The sequence below is a fragment of the Embiotoca jacksoni genome, unplaced genomic scaffold (assembly GCF_022577435.1).
Source record: "Embiotoca jacksoni isolate LCO1_2020_lvr unplaced genomic scaffold, fEmbJac1.0.p SCAF_13, whole genome shotgun sequence".
In the NCBI taxonomy this organism is placed as follows: Eukaryota; Metazoa; Chordata; class Actinopteri; family Embiotocidae; genus Embiotoca; species Embiotoca jacksoni.
This window is the reverse complement of record NW_027185263.1, coordinates 12,075,929-12,098,746: the sequence shown is the minus strand read 5'-3', so window position 1 is coordinate 12,098,746 and position 22,818 is coordinate 12,075,929. Positions and strand designations below refer to the sequence as shown.

The window sequence follows — 22,818 nt, the reverse complement described above, 5'->3', positions numbered from 1 at the left end:
GCCGCTAGAGGCCAGTAGAGGCCAGTAGAGGCCAGTCGTGTGTCAGAATCACACCGAGAGCAGCGCAGAAGAAGAAGAAGAAAGGCGCTGGTGCCCCGCCCTTTGATTCACCTCGCTAACATGTATTGTTTGTGTGACCGGTTTGTTTATGACGCGGTCAACCGGCTCCGGTAGCTTTGACAGCTGATCAAAGTGAACGCCGGTGTTGTAAAAAAACGCGCTTTTTTTGTGTGTGTGTGTGTGGTGGTGGTGGTGGTAGAGGAGGAGGAGGGGGGGGGGCGGCCATCTGTCTCGATCGCGAAAGAGACCAAGATATCAAAGAGACAGAAAGGCTAGTTAGCATTTGGTCGCTGCTTAGTCGTACAACCAGATTACACGTTAGCTTCGCTGTCGGCTTAGCATATTGTAACGTTATGGCGTGACGTCAGACGGGGGGTGGAGGAGGAGGTGGAGGAGAGGGGTGGTGGGGGGGAGAGAGAGAGAGAGAGAGAGAGAAAAGTGGTTGTTTTTCCACGACGTCCACGCCGAGCCCTTGGAGATCGCGCTGTTAATACCGACAGGGCAGCGATACAGAGAGACCGAGCGCGTCGCTGTGTGTAACCCGTGAATGATCCGCAGCTTGAAGGCTTTTCAACGAGCTGCCCGGCGGCCGAGTCGGACGAGCTAGCGCGCTGCTGTTGACGTTAGCATGGCGTCAGACACAAGTGACACGGAGGAATTCTATGATGCTCCCGAAGACGTGAATTTTACTCCTTCTCCAAAAGTGTAAGAAAACACGTTGGTTTGTTTTGTTTGTTGTTGTTGTTAAGATTACATTTGATAAAAGTGGCAGACGCGCATCTTTTTCTGCTTGTTTTTTTTTTTATTATCACGTCAGCCAGCGTTACGTTTGCAAAAAAAATACCCATTTTCATAAACGATGTCAACTCAGCTGCTTTAACGACAACAACAGCAACAACAACAACAAACAAACAAAAAAACCGCCCCGAGTCAGGTGCCAAACACCGTCCGATCAGTTTTGTATTTGAGTAGTGAAAGTGTTGTTTTAGTGTCAAACGGGGGTGTTTCAGTTCACCAGCTGTGAAACGACAGGACAGGAGTGTAACCCCCAACACACGGGTCACGTGGTGTTGTCCCTGGGATCAGAGAGATAACGTTTAGGAAACAGGTTTCCTTTGGAAAACTTGACACCAAGATGCAAATTGATACGTCCGTTCAAAACGTTGTTTGTTGTAACACCAAAAAAAAAAAAAGGGTGTGGGTGACTGAAGTCGGGATCAACCAAGAAAACACAACAATTTTCCAATATAGTGTCAGGAAATGTAATCATCTTAGAATGGATCAATTGACAATTACTAAAAATGAATCAAGATCTATTGGATTTTATGCTCGCTTTCATTACGGAAAGTGGCTGTCGGGCCATCGTGTCGTTGTCAGTAAATAAGCTCACTACTGAGTTAGAAACCAAAAGGTTTGATGACACCGGAGAGCTGCAAATTTGTATTATTATTTGGGATCAAAGTAGTGCAATTCACACATTATTATGAGAAAATTAATCACATATTTGGTTTGGCGAGATTGGTTTTAGGTTGTTGTGTTTAATACTTTGAATTTCACTGCATTTTGCAACTCTGTCTTTTTTTCTTTTTTTTTTTACAGGTCGCCTTCAAAGTTTGTCATTCCTTCACCTCAGGTATGTTTATCTAAACCCAGGTACTGTGAAAACAAGGCATTATGTGTGGTGCTGAGCTGCCGTTGGAATGATTAGTCCAACTTAAGTTTGAAAATGACCAAGGATTAAATCTTATACATTACACTGTTATATCATGAGGTGTTTAACTATTTAGTGGTGACTGAAGTGTTAATCGTAGTTCTCCTTGAAGGTGCATCGGCTGCAAGTGCCTCAGTTGTGTGCAAAAGTTAAGGCAAATTACATATTTTGTTCATTTTAAGTGGAAAAAGTACCAAAAAAAATAATACTGCAGCAAACAGAAATAAAAAAAATCCTCTCCTCAATTGATTAGACATGGTTGTTTTTTATTTGAGGAACTAAAAATAGCATATCTTCCACGAGCAATAACTGTGGTTTGTGCACAAACGTAAGTGCTCTATTAGGTCAGTGGTCACATGTACTTTGGATAGATTATCTTTTGTAGAAGCCAAACTCATTTGAGTTTCACTTTCTTGACTGACTGTGACATTTGTATTCAGTTTGAAATCCCTTCTTCTCCTTCCAGTGCAGAATATTTCTGTCCACATGTTTAGCAGATGTCAAGGTGATATTTTCATCAGACGCTGCTTCATTTTCTTTTCTCTATACTTTTGGTGATTGTGGCCAAAGAGCAAAATTTTAACCTAATCTTTGCACAGCAAAACCAACTGTGGCTTATCCATATGTGGCTCTGTGTACTTCAGCCTCTGACTCTTGTGATGAGGTTAAAGGTTAAGTTTCCCTGTGAGGACTCTGTCATGTAGACCCTGTTGACCGTGTGGAACTGGACACCATTAATCCTGTGTCAGCTAAACCTGCCTGCAGGTTCTTTGCAATCAGATGGGGTTTTATTTTTACTGTCCTTTCTGTTCAGCAGATGTGCAGTTTCATCAGAAAGTCTTCTTCCAGATCCTATTTTGACTTTCACGTTAAACTGCCATTTTGAAACAACTTTTTGGACTGTAAAATGGCAAGCTTTGATCACTTTGATCTTTTTATAGCCTCCCCCCGCACCAGATTTTATTTTCATATCTTCTTGTGAAAAATTTTATGAACATGTCCTCAGTCAGGTGCTTGGTTGTTGAGTGTGACCACAACGTTTTAAGAGTCAGAGAGCTTCTTAAACTGTGCAGGTTGTTGACCGGCTGTATGAGTCACGAAGGACCTATTGAGTTAATGAAGTTCTGATCCTTCACTCTTAGATAGGTGCCCAAACCTTTGCAGATGCCACAGTTAAAGTTTGATTTTTTTTTTAATTTTTTTTTTTTCACATTTTAAGTTCATAAAAGAAAAAAAAAAATCTCACTGGACTAGCATTTGGAGAAAGGCTTATTTACAATGTTGGTTTCCTGCACGGGTTTGTTTTTACTTGTAAAAATGTAATTTTCTCAATGGTTCCCACACAGACTGTGAGAATAGGAATTTGAATTACACTTTCTCATGAAAGAGATTATTGACAAGTAAAAACTGAGGAAATAAGAGCAGAATAGTGAACTGATAGTTGAATAAACCTTGGATACAGACCACCATAACATCCCGTTGGTACGTCTCATTACTTGAAAATATAGATTTTTGTAGCAAAGTGAAATCAGCGTGCAGGACTTCACCTCAACGTCACTCACAGTCACTCATATGCCGCACAGATAATAAACCGATTTTAGTACGGTCAGCCTTGATATGCTTTCTAAGTATTTATGTAAGTCAAAGCTGGCATGTGACTTGTGTTATTTCCTTTATGTGTCTATTGTTGGTACTAATATATAATTTTTTTCCATTGTTGTCTGAACAGCTTTCCCAGAGATCAGTAATCCCTGCACAGGATGCGAGCTGTGCCACATCTGAGACTCAGCAAGACGATTCCCTGCAGGTACAGTTTTCTCTGTTCGTGCACAGTGTCCCACCTGAGACTGTGGCTCTGGTAAAATGAAAAGAGAAAAGATCTTTATCAAAATATTAGACTTCCAACATTTTCTCATATTTGTTTGTCCAAGAAAAGTGTAAATTAGTGAGATTTTCATAGATTTCGTACGTTTAAGAAATTCCATATTCAGCAGTGCTTCGTTTGCTGTACCACCCAGTTCCCAGGTGTCACACTTACTGTGAGAAGAAAGAAAAAAATTCCGTTAGTTGCTGCATTGTTAAATAATATGTTATTTTCTCTTGCTTACAGATCATTGATAGTATCATTGAGGAGAGTCAGAAGGGAAGTGTTGGTGACGTGGCTCAGCTGTTAGATCAGCTCCATGTTGATGTCAGAGCAGAGCCGGGGACACAGGAAGACGATAATGCTGAGGGAGTTCCTGTGGAGCTATCGGCGCCAGCTGGTGAGCCTCAATTTGTCCAGAGGTCAGAGGGACAACAAAAAAGTGTAGCAACAAACGGAGAATGCACCTTACCTGCTCCCAAACCCTCGGATCTCCCTGGGCCATCGGTGAGGTCGCGAGAACACGTTCAGCCTCCAGACATCACCAGCACCATCGAACAGAGTCAGCCTGATGGGGCTGTGGGGGTTGCAGAAGGCGAGCAGGAGTGTAGACCTGCGGACATCTTAGACCAGGTTCCCCTGACAGACAGTCCGGCTGACTCGGACTCCTCTGGGCCTCTGAAGCCCCCACGGCAGTTCACAATGGAACCAGACATTGTAGCCAGCACAAAGAAGCCTCCTCCCTCACGCCCGCCGCCTCCCAGCGGAGGTCCTCCACCTCGACCTCCTCCACCATCTTGGCAGAGCTTACCTTCCAAGAAGTCACAGGAGTGTCTGAGGCCAAGTGGACTGGAAGGTAGAGAACACACTGCTGAGTTAATGGCACTAAAGTGATGCATTAAAAGTGCGTTTTGAAATGCTGAATTCAAATTTGAAAGCATGTCTGCATTGGGAGCTGCTGTAAAGCGTTTGACTTTGCTGTTGAGCAGTTGTCATAGTTTTCTTAGCAGAAGCTCTAAAGTTATGCTCCTTGTTTACATTGACACTGCAAAGTATGTGTGAATGAATGACAGGCCTGCGCTCACCACACGTGACTAGTGTTTTAGATCAATGAGGAATGGCTTGAACTAACAAAATATTGTGTGTGGATGATAAGAAATTCAAGGTATGACCTTCTACCTCGCTAAGTGTGCCACATATGCAGCCAGTACTCGGATACAAGGAGAGAAAGTTGGTAAATCACTGATTTTAAACTAGGAAGTCATATTTTAGGGTTACGTGCCATTGTAGACAAACTTTATTTTACAGCTGTTTTTAACGTAACAGGAAAACATTTAAGCCAGATGTCTTTCTTGCTTTTTATCCATGAACATTTACAATAACAAAACACAGCTCACATATGCAAAGCAGACAGAAAAGGATGTCCAGTTTTTCAGTTCAAGTGTTGTGGTTTCTCATTGTCCAGTGTCTGTAGTCAGTCCAGTCAGCGGTGATTCTCTGGAGCCCTCTGGCCTGGTGTCTCCCAGCAGCACAGTGAGGAGTCTAACCAAAGAGCTACAGCATTCCTTGGATCTGGCCAGTGCCACCAGTGGGGACAAGGTGGTGACGGCACAGGTCGGGCATGACGTTTAAAAAAAAAAATATATATGTTGGCATATATATATATATATATATATATATATATATATATATATATATATATATATATATATTTTGTCGCAATTTCTTCATCGATTGTGCCATCTGTTTGCTTTTAGGAAAATGAGGACGGACAGGCCTCGTCTCCGAGTGAAGGACAAACTCCCGGCCCTCAGCGGCCACGTTCCAACTCTGGTAGAGAACTGACAGATGAAGTAGGAGTCTTTCTGTGTTTTTATTAAATATTTGTATATCCCAAATCTCTTGCGCACTCCTTTGACTTATCATCTAGTCGACAAAAGCATACTCGTGTGCAATCTCAAAACAGGAAATCTTGGCCAGTGTGATGATCAAGAACTTAGACACCGGGGAAGAGATCCCTCTAATTCAGGCGGAGGAGAAGCTTCCTGCTGGGATCAACCCTCTCACTCTACACATCATGAGGAGGACCAAGGAGTACATTACGTAAGCACATCATCACTTTTTCTGTTTAAGCTGCTGTTTTGTCACATTTTAATTGAATTCTGGACAAAGAACTACTTTATATACAAGTCTAAGAGGGGAAAATTAAACTGAATCGAGACAATTGAGCATCAAATTCAGCTTCCACGAAAACAGCCATTTTGACAGCTCGTGAATAAACTGGTAGCTGCGTGTTGCATTGACGCTGCTGTCTGTGCTCTGTCCTCTGCAGTTTGCACACATGTTGAACATTGTCCCATGGAAAGGATTTTTTTTTTTTCAGGTTTATGTAAAAATAAATTGTACATTTTCCAGAGGAAGGATGTTATTTTTTTTTTTTTTTTTAATATTTTTCTCCCAGAAATGATGCAGCACAGTCAGATGACGATGACAAGCCTCAGGCTCCACTGGCAGACACAGACGGAGGGAAACTGAAGCAGAAAACGTAAGGAGCACGGACTTCCCGAAGCCTCTCACTGCTGGAATTGACACTCTTCTCCTTCTCACCACATCATTTAACATAGAATGTAACAATTTGATGTCCCTTATATTTTCTATCAGAACACAATTTAAAAAATTCCTGGGCAAGTCTGTGAAGAAGGCCAAGCATCTCGCTGAGGAGTATGGAGAGAAGGCAGTCAACAAAGTGAAAAGTGTGCGAGATGAAGGTAAACATGCACGGTAATCTGAAGCATTTATGGAGATGTATCTCTGTATTTTGTGGGGGTTTTTTACATACAGGATGTGTAGGCTGATTAGGTTTTATGATAAACTGAAGCTACAACAAGATGCAGCACAGATAAGTGTCAGCAGGAGAAGAGTTTTGGTTGAGATTACTGTTTGTAAATGGACGTGGACATTGAGGACATTACAGGACAGATAATAATTCATTCTAGCTTCTCACTGTTGTAGCCATAAATGGCAGCAGTCAAATAAAGGAGATATAAATCATCAAAACCCACAAATCAATAAAAGCGACACACTTTGTTCCTCTAAAAATGCAGATTATAAATTTCCCACTGCTTTGTAAACCCCATTTTTGTCTCATCTGTGTCTTCATGTATTCACATTGTGGTGTTTATGAAACTGTTTTCCAATAAGACCTGACACAGTGTATCCCTGAGGACTTGCAGAAGATTTTTCACTGTGACAAAGTGTGACTATTAGATTTGGCACACGCGCCACATAATCATAAAACCTCTGCTAATACAAAACAGTTGTTGACTTTTTTTCCGACTGCGTCTTGCTGTGAACATTTACATGGAGTTAAACATAATGTCGGCACATGCTTATGAAATATTAATGCGGTTTTGATCATCTCTCAGCTGTGCTTTTTGTTTTGGGCTCTCAGTGTTTCACACAGATCAGGACGACCCGTCGTCGAGTGACGATGAGGGCACGCCGTACACCAGGCCTGCTAAATTCAAGGCGGCGCACAGCTTCAAGGGTCCCTTTGATTTTGACCAGATTAAGGTGGTGCAGGACCTCAGTGGAGAGCACATGGTAACAGGATCTTTCTTTTGGTTTTTTTTTTGGTTTATTGATGTTTGGGGGGGAAGTTGTGTACCAGCATCTTTGTCCTTTCTTCAGGGAGCTGTTTGGACGATGAAGTTCTCACACTGTGGGAGGCTGCTGGCAACTGCAGGCCAAGATAACGTGGTCCGCATTTGGGTCTTAAAGACGGCCTTTGACTACTTTAATAACATGAGATTAAAGTACAACACTGAAGGTACCTCATTGTAAAAAAAAAACCCCATTGTTTTCTGATTGATCATTTTAATCCGCATGCTGCAGTGACGTTCTTTTTGTTTCGCCTCCTCCAGGTCGAGTTTCACCTTCGCCTTCTCAGGAAAGTTTATGCTCCTCCAAATCTGACACTGATCCAGGGGTGAGTGACATTAACAACCATTTGAATCTGTGAGATGTCAAGTGCTCAGGAAAAATGGCTGTTGTGTGACTGTTTCCCCCAATTTCATGCACTTATTTTGTAGGCAAGTTGTATGCCAGAGGACCCAGACACAGAAGATAGAAATGCCCCTTTCCGCCAAATCCCCTTCTGCAAGTACAAAGGTCATACAGCTGATCTGTTGGATTTATCCTGGTCGAAGGTGATCGTCTCACTTCGCACGTTTTAGACTCTCACATTACTGGTGAAATCCCTCGTCTCACTTTTTCAGTTTTTTGTGTCGATCTAGAACTTTTTCCTGCTCTCCTCCTCCATGGATAAAACCGTGAGATTATGGCATATATCCAGGCGAGAGTGTCTCTGCTGCTTTCAGCACATTGATTTTGTCACAGCCATTGCTTTCCATCCCAGAGTAAGTCCGATCACCTTGCCTTACTCCTCTCGGCACAAATCACACGTATTCATTTGGGCTCCCAGGCTGTATCTTAAGTAACAGGTTTGTCTCGTTTTATAAGGATGACAGATACTTTTTGAGCGGCTCTCTGGATGGAAAACTTCGGCTGTGGAACATTCCAGACAAGAAGGTGGCGCTGTGGAACGAGGTGGATGGCCAAACCCGGCTCATCACTGCCGCCAACTTCTGTCAAAATGGGAAGTATGCCGTCATCGGCACCTACGATGGCCGTTGCATCTTCTACGACACGGAGGTATCCAGTTTCACTTCTCTATTCTGATAACGTGTGATTTGATCATTTCCTTCTTATCCTTTTTTGTCACGACTGCATGCAATTAGATGATGTACCAAATTTATTTTTTGTCTTCGCACATTCTTCAGCGTCTGAAATACCACACTCAAATTCACGTGAGGTCCACCAGAGGTAGGAACAAAGTGGGACGCAAAATAACTGGCATTGAGCCTCTGCCTGGAGAGAACAAGGTAATAAGAAATATCTCATCTGCAGCTTGTTTGACGTCCTTGCAATGAGACATGCCAGTCACGCTTGTTAAATGTCAAAATTCACCCCGTCCCCGCAGATTTTGGTGACCTCAAATGATTCCCGCATTCGCCTTTACGACCTGAGGGACTTGTCTCTATCCATGAAGTACAAGGGTTACGTCAACAGCAGCAGCCAGATCAAGGCGAGCTTCAGGTGAGGAGGGTTCATGTAATTTTGGCTTTACCTTGTCAAAGTAACACGCACCAATACATCCCTCTCCAACAAATGAAGTTATAAGTAGTGCTAGTGATTTATTTATTTACCATAAACGCTGCTTCTCATGAATCTTTTCTCGTCCGTGTTAACAACTGGCGGGGGCCGCTTTACCTAAACAAGTCTTATTTGTTTGACAGTATGTTGCACTACATCTCCCCCTTTTAACACAAAAACGAATTTCTTATGGGACTGTCTTCTTGTAGCCATGACTACTCCTTCATAGTCAGTGGCTCAGAGGATAAATACGTGTACATCTGGAGCACTTACCACGACCTGAGCAAATTCACATCTGTACGACGGGACCGCAACGACTTCTGGGAAGGGATTAAAGGTAACGAAACTGCGCTGCGTGTCGAGTGACAAACAGCATTTCATGTCATTCGAAATCATTTTGTTCCCGGTCGTCGGATTGTTACTAAAGCACTGTTTATCCTGCAGCACACAATGCAGTGGTCACCTCCGCCATATTTGCACCCCACCCTGGCCTTATTGTTCCTCAAGAAACTGGAGCAGATAAACCCGAAGCAGAGTGCAAGAGCCTGGACTCCACAGACTCTGAAACGATACCCTCAGGTGAGCCCGCCCGAGTTTATTCACAGACAGGTTTAATGCCATCAAGACTGTCATGTCGGTGCTATAAAATTGCATTGTTTGTTTTCTTCGCAGGAGCCCTAAAGACAGATCACACCGAGGTTCTTCTCTCTGCCGACTTCACCGGAGCCATCAAAGTCTTCATCAATGTAAAAAAGTACTGAGTACATCTGAGGCTCCGAGGCTCTCCGCGTTCAGGCCTGAGGATCAGTCCTAAAGATGGAGGACAACCAGTCAGAAGACTTCCGAGGTCACACAACTACCTAACGGTTATAGCTCTGAGACAAAGCTGTCTGTAGCTTTTCCTGGAGAACAGGGACCCTAAAATATAGGATGAGGTAATGGTTGGAAGAAATGGACTGTACAAAGCGGACACGGTGAGATTCCCTATCGCATCTCTATTTTTTATCTTTCATACCAAGCAACTGTGAATGGTTTGGCATAAAGGAAAAAAAAAAAAAGATCCAGAAATGCAAAGTGTATTGTTTGAGCAGAAACTTAAATCAGTTCAGGGATGTTTGTGTAAATGTACAGCTGTACGGTTAAGACTGAGTGTAGCTTCAAGGCTGTTTGTAACAGTATGGGCACCTTACTAGTTTCTTTGACAAGTTTTCCTCAGAGACCCAAGACACTGTCAGTCAGTCCAATTTTAATGTGTCTTGTGTAAAGACGCGTTTGTCTTGAAATCAAGGTGGACTGAAGTGTCATTTACAGATTATTTGTGCCTACAAAAACTAGATTTGCTTTTCTAAATCCAAGTTCTCAAGCTTTCCTCTAAAATATACCAAACATTTCAGCAGATAACAGCAGAGCCACTCTACAGGAAATCTGTAAACAATTACTAATTACTAGGGCTGGGTATCTTCAAGTTGTTTTTTTTTCCAGAAACAATACTGGCTCTTAAGTACTTTTGATACATTTCTTTGTTTAATGAAAGCACATTTCATTATATAAAATAGTACTGTAAATTTACTGTGTAACATTGCGTACTTACTGCTTTTGTAAACAAAAATGATGCTCTATTTCTTTCCTCAATAAAAAAAAATCCACACAAACTAGAAGGATGTTTGTCGACAAGCTATTTCAATTAATTTGTAGAGTACGGGGGAAAAAAATAAATAAATAATAAGTTTACTACTAATCACGTCGTCCACACAGATGTTCATCACCAGCAGTGATTTATTTAGTGTTGGAACTTCGCAGCAACATTTCTGGTTATCGTTTGAAAAACAAACATTAAAACAAAAATATATATAATTAGTTACAGTGTTCAAACTTCTTCATATAAAAGAGTGCTGAATCTTGCGTTGGAGAGTGTGAGTTGGAGCCGAGAGAACAGACACGTTAGTCTGTTTACGGAGCACTGCAGAAGTGCCTCGTGGAAACTTGTGGACATCAGCAGGCCAATGCAGCAGAGAAATGGAGGAAAAGGTCCAGACAGAGTCAATGTTTGCTCTTCTTTGCCTTCTTGTGGGAGCGATGAGGTGACCGTGACCTGGATTTTCTTGCCTTCTGGTCTGGAGATGGTGATCGGGAGCGTTTGGACCATTTGGGAGACCTTGTCCTGTTTAATAGACAGAACATATGATAGTAGATTAATTTCAAGGAGAACCACCAGGATAGATCGACTTGTATGCTACAGAAACGTGTCATGGCACTTGCTTTAAAGGAGAGATGCTTCTTGATTTTCGGGGCGGGTCTCCGGACTCACTGCTCCGCCTTCTGTTCCCGTCCTCGTTCCTTTTGCTCCTTTCTTTGTTCCTTCTGTCGTCCTTCGACCTGTCTTTGGACTTTGATATTGATCTCTCATTCTTCTCTTCATCTTTTTGAAACTCCTACAGGAGACCAGGTAAATCAATCAAGTCAGACGGAGGCTTCTGTCTTTGCCCGATAAAATGCAAAAGACCACGTGGACATTGCTTCAAACAAACCCACAAATTCATGGTCTCTAGCTCGCAGTTTCTTCACACGGTGACTTGTTTGATATATCAGACCAGTTTGACATATGCTTAACTGATTCAATTAACTTTGACACACACACACTATCAAATCTGCAGAGCCCTAATTCATTAAATGAAACCACTAGATAAAGGCACAGCAGAGTTGTCAAACCTGGCAAATCCTGCTACTTTTTCAGAGTTGTCCAAACATACAATGAGGACTAAATACATAAGAAAACCTGGAGCAGTGTAAACTTCTTAGTTTAGTACTGAATATAAACTTTGCTTCTATAAAACAAAAATTTGGATTAATTTAACCAAAAAAAATGTAGCTCTTTTCCTCCCCTGCAGGTGGCGCACATTTGTGTAAATCTGTAGAGCTGAAACTACTAGACCGCTGGCTCTGCATCAGTATCATTTAGGTTAGGTTAGGTAGTTACTTTATTAATCCCCGAGGGGAAATTTTTTTCGCTACAGCAGCATACAGAAGCAATAAGATAATAATAGAATAATAGAAAAGCAATAATATAGCAGTAAAATAGCAGTAAAAATATAAAATGCACAGTATAGACAGTATATACAGTACAGTATATATCTATATATATTATATACAAACAACCAAGAAACACAGACAACAGTGTTATTGTTGTGTGATGGATTTTGCCAGAGGTGAGTTATTGTACAGTCTAATTGCGGTCGGCAGGAATGATCTCCTGTATCTGTCCTTGTGACAGCGGAGCTGGAGGAATCTTTTGGAGAAAGTGCTCCTCTGTCCCTGCAGCAGGTTCAAATTTCAATTTGAAGGTAATGTACCAATGACGTGCACTTTTGAAAATCTTAACTCATACTGTTCAGAATTAAAGAAATGCTACTTTGATGATAACAGCAACTTTTCTTCAGCAACCCCTCCGTACAAAAAAAAAAGTATGAGGGGGGAAATAATAACTGCACAATTAACTACTTAAAAATTTAGGACACCCCCCCCCCCCCATCCTTCCCTCCAGTCCTCCAAAAAGTGAAATAAAATATACAATATGAACTAAAAGCCACAGAAATGGCAGCTGTCCATCAGCTCACCTTCTGCAGCAGTTTGTTTCTGTAGAGCTCCACTTGCTGCTGTATGCTCATCCCAGACTTCCTCTGCCTTTTGCCTGATTCCAGCTCATCTTGGATCTTCATCACCCTCAGCTGTTACAGAATCAAAACTGCATATTTAATTTGATATATTTTCCAATGGATGAAAATGCTACAGTGGGGGAATCGGTGGGGAATCAGAAGATAACAATACAAATGCAACAGGACGAATGAAGCATGGCTTTAAAAAGAGGCCGAGTTGGACCACAGAAAAACAACTGCATGAAGATGTTCATGAAAAATGTGGACTCGCCTCCAGCTCTCTCAACCTTTTCCTTTTGCTCTCCGACATTTGAAAACTTCGGAGCGAGCTCTGGAAAACTGCACTGTCGTAGTTTGGCGAACTGCAGGAGTCGGCACTGCTGTCGCTCTCCGAGTCCTCGTCTCCGTCCTGCGAGTGGCCACTGGTGCGAGTGAGGAGGGGAGAAATATGAGTTTCCGTAGCAGCATTCTTTGATGCCGTGAAACCGGCCACTTAGTCCTCACCTAACATTCACTTCATCCTCGCTGTTGTGCTCCACCACGGTGTCCCACTTCGACTCAGACTTGGCTGAGAGAGAAAGGAGAACGATGAGCGCGATCGCAGGAGGCAGACTGATGACAGAGTGCAGCCCGACATGTCTTACCTTGAGAAAACGTCCCACTGTCACCAGTCTTCTCCCACTTGGACAAAGGCACACTGGAGAGAGGAGCATTGCTCTCATCTACTGAGGAAACAAAGCAGACGGCCGAGTCAGGAAAAGGACAGGTCATTATAGAAATGCTTTAGGTCACACCGTGATTGTGGTTTATGTTTCCTTTTTTTTAAATGGTGTTGACGACTTTATTTATCCCTGTAGGAAGAGCCTGTATTTGGACGCAAGGAGATCAGAGTGCCTACTCAGCTGTATCAGTGTATTGATGAAAGACGCATTAAGTTGGGCGGATAATTAATAAATGGGGTGTGAAAATGTGGATTTGTGCTTGAAATGTGTGCGTTTTAATACGTGGCGGACTCACAGGGCATCCCATCGATGTCATCAATGACAACTCCTAAGGGAACGCCGTCTATGTCATCGACAGGGACTCCGTCCAGAGGGTCCCAGCGCAGAGGGCAGCCGTCCAGGTCGTTCACAGGAGTTCTGCCCAGAGGTAACCCGTCTATAAGTGTGTTGTCCATTGGCGCACCATCAAGATCACAGGGTGCTTCCTACAAAGGAGCCAGACCAATATACATACGTTTAAAGTTGTTCATGTCCCAGTTTGTTTATTTTTCCCAACACTTGCAGCTGTCCGTGTTGTTGAAATGCCATCATAAAAAGGACCACAATGTCTGTAACAAGGAGATGAATATTCAGCCCACCTCTGCCGTCTCTGCCGGCTCCTCCCCTGCTCTAGCGAAGCCCAGAAAGATATTTTGAAGGTGGATTAGATAAGGCCCCGGGTATATGGCCCAGTCTTCCCAGGCTCTAAAACAACTCATGACCTTTTGCTGTGGAGACAAGATAATGAAACTGTTTTTTTGTTGTTCTATTTTTGGGAAATGTCGCTGTGCGAGGCAAATGAATCACACAATTACCTTAAATTGCTCAGCCTGCAGCCTGGCTTGTATGTTTTTGTGTGCTGCATTAAGGTCTCCAAATATCTGCGTTAGCTTTGTTTCAAAACTGAAAAGAGAAAGAAGCACTTTAAGACTGATCATATTGTATTTCTTCTCCATCTGACAGTGCTGAAGCTGGATTGAGGGAACGTTTCTTACTATTTACGATAATACGATGCACCGGCTACTTTGGCACACGAGTTGTGCAGGATGTCAGAAACAAGATACAATCTAGCAATCTGTGGGATCAAGGACAAACAAAAAAAAAAAGTTAAATCTAATGAAATATTTAACTTTACAGACATTTTGTGTAACTTTGTTTATATGAAGACAAAAGGAAGCTAACTAGCCTTCTTCTGAAGGGGCGTCTGAAGCAATGAGAAAGAGTCCGTGATGTGTCCCACGACTTCCTCCGCTGCATCTGCTCGGTCAAGACAGAACAGCATGGCATTGGCAATGTCTTCCCTGCTTGGAGTGAGCTCTTTAAGCAGCGCCTCCAGTCTCTGTCTGTGCCTGGAAGGTGTTTACAGAAGAGAAACGTTCAGGTCAACTCAAGTTACAAGCAGAAATGTCACTATAGTCCTTTTTTCCACTGCCAGCACCGGCTCTACTCCGCGTGAATCTACTCCCTTTTGGTACCAGGGACTTTTATGTTTCGTTTTCTGTTGCAGATTGTGCCCCCTAAATGCGGTGCCGTTATAGCGAAGCTATCATGATGCCATATCCAATGTGACACACTCTCGCTGGATCATTTTGTTGGCAACCAGAAAGAAGAACGTCAGGACCTCCTCAGCGGTTTGCCATTGAGTAGTCCAGGGAATTGGAAAAACTGCAGCCGCTACAGTTGCTTAGCTAGTTAACAATGGTGGGATGGCGTTGGTTGTCCTGTGTAACTCGGTGATTGGGACAATTCTCTTTGACCTGGTCTGCAGTGTTTTCACATCACCTTTTAGTATTGGCACTTGGAACCTCCACAGAGGTGATACCAAAAGTAGCACCGGGTACCGGGTACCTGGTACCGGTCGAGCCGGGCCGGTCCCGGCAGCGGTAAAAGAGCGCGTGTCTGCTAGAAAGACTTACTCGGCTCTGAGCTGCCCTTTCTTCACTTCCTCCTCGGGGGAAACATCCTCCTCTACTTCAGCTCTCTCTTCACCTCTCTGAGAGTAGTTGTTTAGAATCGGCGGTCTCCATAATGAGCCTCCTCGGAACATACGAAAGTCCGTCGTCCTCCACTCTGTCGGGGTCTCTCCCTGTGGTAGGGATGAAAGCCAGGCACATATAAACTTGTATTTTCATGGAGTAAAACCGTTTATTTGAAAAGAGTCTTGAAATCAGCATGAGCATGGTACATACCTGGAGTATGGAGAACAGTTTCCAGCGATAGTACACGTGATCTTGGCTTTTGTTATCGAAAAGGAACCTGCGACATTAAAGAATCAATAAATCACTTATTCTCCGGGGTCACTTACCAACATGTGACAGGTTACTGCATACCTACCTGTAATCAGGATTGTTTTTCTCTTTGTTCATAATTATGGCTTCAAACACGGGACCTTCACGCACCACAAACTCTATCATCCTGTGAATAAGGAACAATAGATTCCTGCGGGGAAAGAAGAGTTTATCAGAGCAGGTTTTGTATTTAACCTCTCAGTGTACTCTCATCTCTCTCTGAGCTACAGTACAGGATCTCTGCTACCTCTTTACAGGGAACTAGTGGCCCGTGAAAATGATTGGCTGACTCTCAGATTGCACGGAGTTGGTTGCAACAATGTCATTGCAGCTCAAACGATTCACAATTTTAAAAAAAATGTTGAATAGAATAAGATGACAGCCCATGTGACTCTATGACTGTACAACACTGCATAGTCACTGCCTTCTGCAGGGGGACAATGTGTCAGCATATTTAAATATTCCAGAGACACTGTCCATTCAAGGGGTAACAGAAATCACACAAATCACTATGTATTCATGAAAAATGACTGGTTTTAAGAATTGGAAGCCCCAATCCAAAGTTTAAGTTGAGTTATTTTGCCTTGATTGTTTAGAAGATTCAAGCTACAAAACTCACATGAGAATTCAGAGGACCAGATTTTTATTTGGACTCTGCAGAACCTTTGTGATAAAAAAAATATTGGGCTCATCTACAAAATTCATAAAAAAGGTGCTATTTTTCTTTTAGAGATTTTTCTTCAAAATCGTCACTTTCAGACTATAACTGGAACACGACAAATGAACCACATGGTAAGTCAGAATTGGAGTGACAACACGCATAGAATAATTACTGTGGATTGGGGCCTCAGGCCTGAAAACTATCATATTGAGCATCAATGTATGTCCATGCAATAATGTCGTGTCATATCTACCACTACAGTTATACTTTCATATTGCTCACTACTCTGACCTGAGGCGGTGCTAAACTTGATTCATGGCAATAGCATGAAAATACTCCTGACATTAATATTAAATCTATCTGCCTTCTAGCTGTATCGGTCTGCAGTGTCTCAGCCAGCCCGTGGGAAACCCAGGGCTCAGAGATGTTGGTATAAATGAACGGCTCCAAAAGTCATATACAAAGACTACTGCTGTTCACTTTACAAAATAACACTGCCTAAACATTACCAGTCCCTCCAGGAAATCTTACCATCGCAATAATAAACCCAAATTCAACCAATCTCCGCAATATTTGCAGGAGCTTGAAATGTTCCCGCAGTGTCCCTGCAATATGAGTACTCAAAACAAATCTCTGCTGTGGGCATTAAAGTAAAAAAAGTAAACCTTTCCAAACAACAAAATAAACCAACCCTCCTTATCTACAGTCAGAAAGACTCTTCAAGCGCTCCTCTCATCATCAAAACAAGCTGCATGCTGATTGACCAGGGAAAAAAAAAGGTGAAATTACTGGGTTTATGGGAAATGTGGTCTTAATCATGGAAACTAGGCAACCAATCGTTGCACGTCCCTGCATCAGTCTAATCATACAGCCCTCTAGCATGAGTTTATTTTATGTCCTGGACTTGCACTTTTGCCAGTTCCTTCAATTTGACCGCAATGAAATAAAAAACACAATTTCAAAGAAAAGTCACAACAAAATCAAGCAATTTTGATCACAACAATCATAAAACAAATAGAGGGACAGATACTATGTTGGAAACGAGGTCAATTATGAGGTTGTTTCCCCAGTTAAAACGTGGAAATACAAGAGTCAACCCAAATACTAGGTACATTCTCCACACGTACATCTGAGGCTCTGGAGATCTTTGATGTCGACAAGTCGCAGATGTCAAAATGTCCACCGACATCCTACAACTGCAAGTATTGCAACACTCGAAAGATTTAGGGTTGTTTATGTGTACATAATGAGTGCATTTACAGCTGTTAGCCCGAGTCTTCCTGCCTCAAAGAATATGAAGGACAAAAGAACAGTGCAGCACAGCCTCTGTCCTATTAACATTGTACTCTAGCAGCTGGTGGGTCGTAGTAAGAAGAGTGTCTGTACCTTTCGGTTGGGATAACCACTTTGACTACGGCTTCGGACAGAGTCTGTTTGTGAAGTCAAATCAAATAGTAAAAATATTAAAACGTGAGCACTTGTACAGATGAAACACTGCAGGATACATACAGCATAGAAAACAATGATAGCATTCATAGTCAGTGAAATGAAGAGGGTGACACAGCTTTAATACTCCAGGAAATTCTTCTAATATTGTTATACAAGCTGAGCTCATCTTTGTACTTGAATTTAAGAGCATAAAGGTTCTATCAACATTTTGTAAACACAAAGTATTATGTTACTTTGACTTTGTGTACTGCCATACCCCTGCATCCTGTAATATGGCACTGCAGGGACAGGTGATCAGTTAGATAAAAGAAAAAATAGGCATCAGAATAATACTATTTCCAATATTGTTGCAATGATTGGTGACAAATTACACTGTTCAGTGTTTCCCACAGGTTGATAATTCATTTTAAGTGGTGTGTGACCAATGTACATGCAGAGATTCATGCATTTAAAGGGGGGAGAATGTAAACCAGGTTATTTTCTGTGGCTACAATTTCCAGATGCTCCCTAAACGCCTCATGCAGACCACTGGTAGACGCCTGCAGAATGGCTGTCCACCATGTAGCCTCTAGTCCCCTCTCAGTTACTGCAGCACAATTCATTTGTGTGAAGCCAAAATACTTTCAAAAAGAGTGAGACATTGTAATGCACAATTTACCAAAGTTGAAAGCCGGTGTTTCTGCTCCCACTTGGAAACCCCCCCCCCTCCCCCATGTTGGCTCAAATAAACACAAGACTAGGTAAGAACCGAGGATATGGCTGGACAGTGTGTGAAATACGAGAGGGCTTTTAATTTGAGATGGAAGTCGCGCCATTGGTGTGATCCCTCACTTTCACGATCAGTGACAGACAGTCATGTTTAGAAGCTGTTGCGGTCCAGCCAAAAAAATATATTATTTATGTTATTTACCTAATTTAGGTGCACTGCTTTGTTTACAGCTCAGTATGAGTCTCTACTGTGCTTTACAATGGCTCTACTTTCTCTCCTGTGCTCTGTGTTTCATGAGGGGTGGGGTTCAGCTGCTGCTGCACACACAGACGGCGCAAAGGAGAGAGATAGGTGAAGTAGAGCAAGATTGTTCACTAGTCAATCGGTCGGGCATGGCGTCGGTATTGCAGACAAAAAATTAAAAAAAAAAAAGTGGGTCAGGAAATATGCTTGGACGGCGGGTAACACACCTGAGCAGCCAGTCTAAAGTCCATGTGTGGGAAACACTGCTTCTGTTTCTTTAGCAGGGATTTATTCTAAAACAGTTGCAAGCTGAGGTTTGCAATGATTGTATTTCAATGCAACATAAAGGCCACATGGTTAATTTTCACTTTGTGCATTTCCCTAAAAAAGGGACAGAACTTTTAAGACAACTAACTTCTTTAAGTCTTTAGGAAAACACTTTTCATGAGCTAATTCTCACATTCTTGTACAGGCTGTGATTCCTGACCTATTACACCAACATCACCGTCCCAATGCAGTGAACACTCATTACTTGGAGATTGATTTTTACCTTGTCGAGCTCTCCCTTGGACAAGCCCAGCGGCTTGGTGAAGTCGTTGCGGAAGCGATCCCTTGGCTGAGCGTTGAAAGGCAGGCCGGATGGGGGCGGCGGCGTGGCTCTCACCCCCACCGGTGTGTAGAGAGGCTGAGGTGGGATGCGAGCTGGTTTGCCCCATCCCAGCTTCATTTCAAACCCCATAATCACTTTCCCTACAATACAAAATATATTAACAGTCAGGCGGTCTGGAACAGAACCACTAACGAAAGAGAAATGCTGATTGAAAACATTTGTAAAAGTGAACAGTACCATCAAGTGCAGCCAAGGCTCTCTCCGCATCTTTCCGTGTCATGAAAGCCACAAAGGCTCTGTTGGAGGTCCTGCAGCGCTCCTCGTCCGTTCGGGGCCACATAATCTTCACGCTGGCCAGCGGCCCGTACTTACAAAACTCTTTGCAGAGCATCTCTTCGTTCATCTGAGACGTAACAACAATGAGAAGTGAGAGATGTACATCTGCGCTGTGCTGAGCCAGTCAAAGTCAGAGTGCGCCTTTCTTTACCTTTGGGCTGATGCAGCTTATGTAGAGGTTCGTGGTGGTTGGCACTGTTAGGTCATCGTATAATGCTGCACAGTGAAACAGGACTCAGGTTAGCATCATTTGGAAGGTAGCCACATTTTCCAACAAGTAAAACACTGATAATGAAGGCAGAGTCTTACTTGATCGTCCGGATAATGGTAAGTCCAGATCTGCAAATCCTCCTCCACCTCCTCCTGCGCCGACGCCGTGGTCATTTTTCTTCCTTTTATGTCTTTCCTCGCGCTCTTCTTGTATTCTGCATTTTTTTGCACACACAAAAACAACCTTACATATGCAAACGATATTTCAACAGAGCACACTGAAACATGATCTGGCTCATTTGTAAAAACAAAAAATATATACTTACAGCTTCAGTTCTTCTTTGAACAGTTCAAGATTACTTTTCTTCTTTTCGTCTGATTTTTTTTTATATGTCTGTTGATCCAACAAGTAGCCATTGTGGTTATTATTACAATTGAATGATTAACAATTGCTCTGACCAAAGTAAGGGCATGACCAACATTTAAAGGAAAATGTAAAATAATTCATTTTCATTCCTACTGAATTCAGTAACAATGTCATCGAACAAAAATCAGAGCACAAACTTACAGACTTTTTGCTTTCAGCAGATGATGTTGGTGAGACATGCTGGGACACGGGTACAAACTTCGTAGCAGGTCGGTACAGCTTACTTTTCTTGACTTCTGCTGCTTCCTCCTCTGCAAAGAGTATAGCAACACTCAGAAATTTTAGATGATAGTTGTGTCGGTCTGAAACACAGGAGCAGCTTCATTCTCATCGCTTTTCTTTTGCCTGTCAGCAAGAAATACGACCATGAATCTGAATAAAAATCAGTTAAGTCTCAGTCTTTATGCTGAGTTTGCAGTTAAAAATGAAGTTAAAGGGACGTCTACTTGTATGACAGGAGGTCCTTGAAGACCTGTTTGAGATCAGGTGAAGATCTGCCTAATATTGGATGAGATTGATTTATTTTTAATTAAAATGATAATGGAGTGCTGACTGAGTCCCAAGAGTTGATGAATTTTATGAAACCATTCAGATGTGGGCCCTAAAAAAGTAAGATGGTGAGATGCAGTATTTAAACGCTGAGTCAGCTTGATATTTTGTATTAATTATAACATGTGCAGGTAATTCGGTTTAACATTATTAAAACAGATAAAAAAAAAAAAAAAAAAAAAAAAAAAAAAGGTACAGAATTGCAACGCAGCTCCATCATATCATAAAACTTGATTCATAGTCCCAAGCTGCTCACCTTTAGTTGCATTCACGATACCCCCACGGACAAAAGTTTTCACTCCGCTTTTCTCGCTGGTCTCAAACGATGCCAAGAATTCTTCAAAAACTTCGGCCGCTTTTTCTTCCTCCTAAAACATCACACAGAAACACACAAACTATTTGTATTTTATCCCTTCCCTTTGTCCGTCATTGATCAAATTCAAAATTCAGAAACTGTTCATCACGAATGTGCACTTATTTCACACATTTATTTGTATTAAAACAGGCCTCGAAATACAAAAATCAGTTTCATCCACTTAAAAAAAAAAAGCACTTAGCATTATGTCCAATATTATAAACATCCCCCCCAAAAAAAAACCTTTTTCTTGAGCTCCTCTTGTTCTTTCTTTGAGAGCGGCTTGATTGGGGTGGCTGGTTTTCCTTTTCTTTCTGCCATGCTCAAACTGCAACAACAACAACAACAACAACAAAAAACCAATCACAGCAGAATAAATAAATACAATGAAGATGTTGAGATTACTGTCAGGAGGGATTTCTATGAGCCCAAGACATTTCACCAATTAGGTGTTCAAACATGTCTGGCGTCCTTGATGTTGTGTGCACATAACAAACATCACTTTCAGGGTCAGATGATGAGGATGACTGTAACGACAGCTCCCTGGTCCTGTGGGGGGGGGGGGGGGGACAGAGGACAGGGGACCAGGACAGAGGACAGGGCCCACAGCAGACACGGCACTGCACGTCTACACGAAAATGTTTTCTGTTGAGTCTAATTTGTGTCCCTGCTTTGGTCAGATAACACAAACAGGGAAACGTTGCACAATTAAACCCCACATAACGCCTCATTACCGAAACCCACTGCTGACTGCAGAGACCTGAGGACAGATGGAGGTGGACACACTCAGGTTATGGAGGTCCACCCGAGAAGATTAAACTCCATCACATGGTGTAGCTCTTTAAAAAAAAAAAAAAAAACACCATTCAACACGTATCCTGACGGTGTTTCAGTCCATCAGCAGCTCAAACAGCCTTTTTAAAAAAAAAATAAATAAATAAATAATAATTTTAAAAAAAGGGCCTGGACTAAATGTAAGCTATCACTTCACGTTGCTAGCGTTAGCTTAGCAGCTAACAGTCGCTGGACTCCCCAGAGAAACGGTCCAACGCACAAGATGTTGTCCGTCAACAAATCTCACGACAATCCCGTAAAACCTTTCTTCAAAACACGCCACGTTCACGTCCGTGATCATAAATTACCGTCTGCTCGCTGAACTCTTGGTTGTCGCACACTGGACAGACACAGTTAGCTCGCTAACACAACTGTAACATGTTCTTCTGCAGCGACTGACAACGCAGCAAAACATTCAGACAAAACTAATCAAGACGAAACTAATCAAGACGAAACTAATCAAGACAGAACTAATCAACACGAAGAAGCTCCAAAACCCGCAACTTACAATGTGTGTTGTGCTATTGCTTCACCATTTTTGGTTGCGACGGACGACTGTTTTTCTAACACAGCGTGCTAATAAGATGCCAGGAGATATCCGACTGGAGGAGCTCCGGAGAGAGGAGGAGGAGGAGGAGGAAGAGGAGGAGGAAGAGGAGGAGGACGCTCCGCACGTCCCTGCGCGCGTGCATATTCATGAAGGAGACAGGCTCTCGTGGATGTTTTGACTTTCCTCAGTCAAATCAAACTCTTCACGCAATTACTGTGTGTGCTTTAATCACCTGCTGTATTATATATAATATAACATATATTTTAATATATAAAAACTTATTAAAAATAATAATATTTAAATTAAAAAATATTAAAAACTTATATATATATAT

General features: G+C 42.3%; 2 protein-coding genes across 5 annotated transcripts; one reads left to right on the top strand and one right to left on the bottom strand.

Annotated features, from left to right (window-relative positions):
- The first annotated feature begins 475 nt into the window (after positions 1-475).
- wdr44 (WD repeat domain 44) lies at positions 476-10,507 on the top strand. The gene is made up of 20 exons (XM_069146561.1): positions 476-765; positions 1,660-1,693; positions 3,501-3,578; positions 3,882-4,491; positions 5,101-5,249; positions 5,393-5,488; positions 5,602-5,738; positions 6,097-6,180; positions 6,297-6,403; positions 7,087-7,238; positions 7,326-7,464; positions 7,559-7,623; positions 7,727-7,843; positions 7,931-8,053; positions 8,157-8,348; positions 8,477-8,578; positions 8,677-8,792; positions 9,059-9,186; positions 9,294-9,428; positions 9,522-10,507. Exons 1-20 carry the CDS (start codon positions 689-691, stop codon positions 9,608-9,610), a joined length of 2,730 nt encoding a protein of 909 aa, XP_069002662.1. The 5' UTR covers positions 476-688; the 3' UTR covers positions 9,611-10,507.
- Positions 10,508-10,595: 88 nt separating this feature from the next.
- On the bottom strand, positions 10,596-22,540 carry LOC138196482 (U2 snRNP-associated SURP motif-containing protein). Of its 4 annotated transcripts, XM_069146560.1 has the most exons (25): positions 22,443-22,540; positions 21,835-21,939; positions 21,344-21,428; positions 21,002-21,113; positions 20,338-20,447; positions 20,096-20,163; positions 19,869-19,984; positions 19,711-19,775; positions 19,461-19,626; positions 19,164-19,363; positions 17,599-17,642; positions 15,598-15,702; positions 15,453-15,519; positions 15,180-15,349; positions 14,450-14,612; positions 14,259-14,338; positions 14,079-14,166; positions 13,863-13,991; positions 13,520-13,709; positions 13,147-13,227; positions 13,007-13,070; positions 12,774-12,924; positions 12,464-12,574; positions 11,109-11,281; positions 10,596-11,010 (listed from the first exon to the last, which is right to left on the bottom strand). In XM_069146560.1, the coding sequence occupies exons 3-25, from the start codon at positions 21,419-21,421 to the stop codon at positions 10,890-10,892; spliced, it is 2,652 nt and encodes an 883-aa protein (XP_069002661.1). In that variant the 5' UTR covers positions 21,422-21,428; positions 21,835-21,939; positions 22,443-22,540; the 3' UTR covers positions 10,596-10,889. The 4 variants fall into 4 exon arrangements, with proteins under 4 accessions (XP_069002661.1, XP_069002660.1, XP_069002658.1 ...); XM_069146559.1 differs by lacking the exon at positions 21,835-21,939; XM_069146557.1 differs by lacking the exons at positions 21,835-21,939; positions 22,443-22,540 and adding an exon at positions 22,243-22,419 and having other exon boundaries at positions 13,147-13,224.
- Positions 22,541-22,818: the final 278 nt, after the last annotated feature.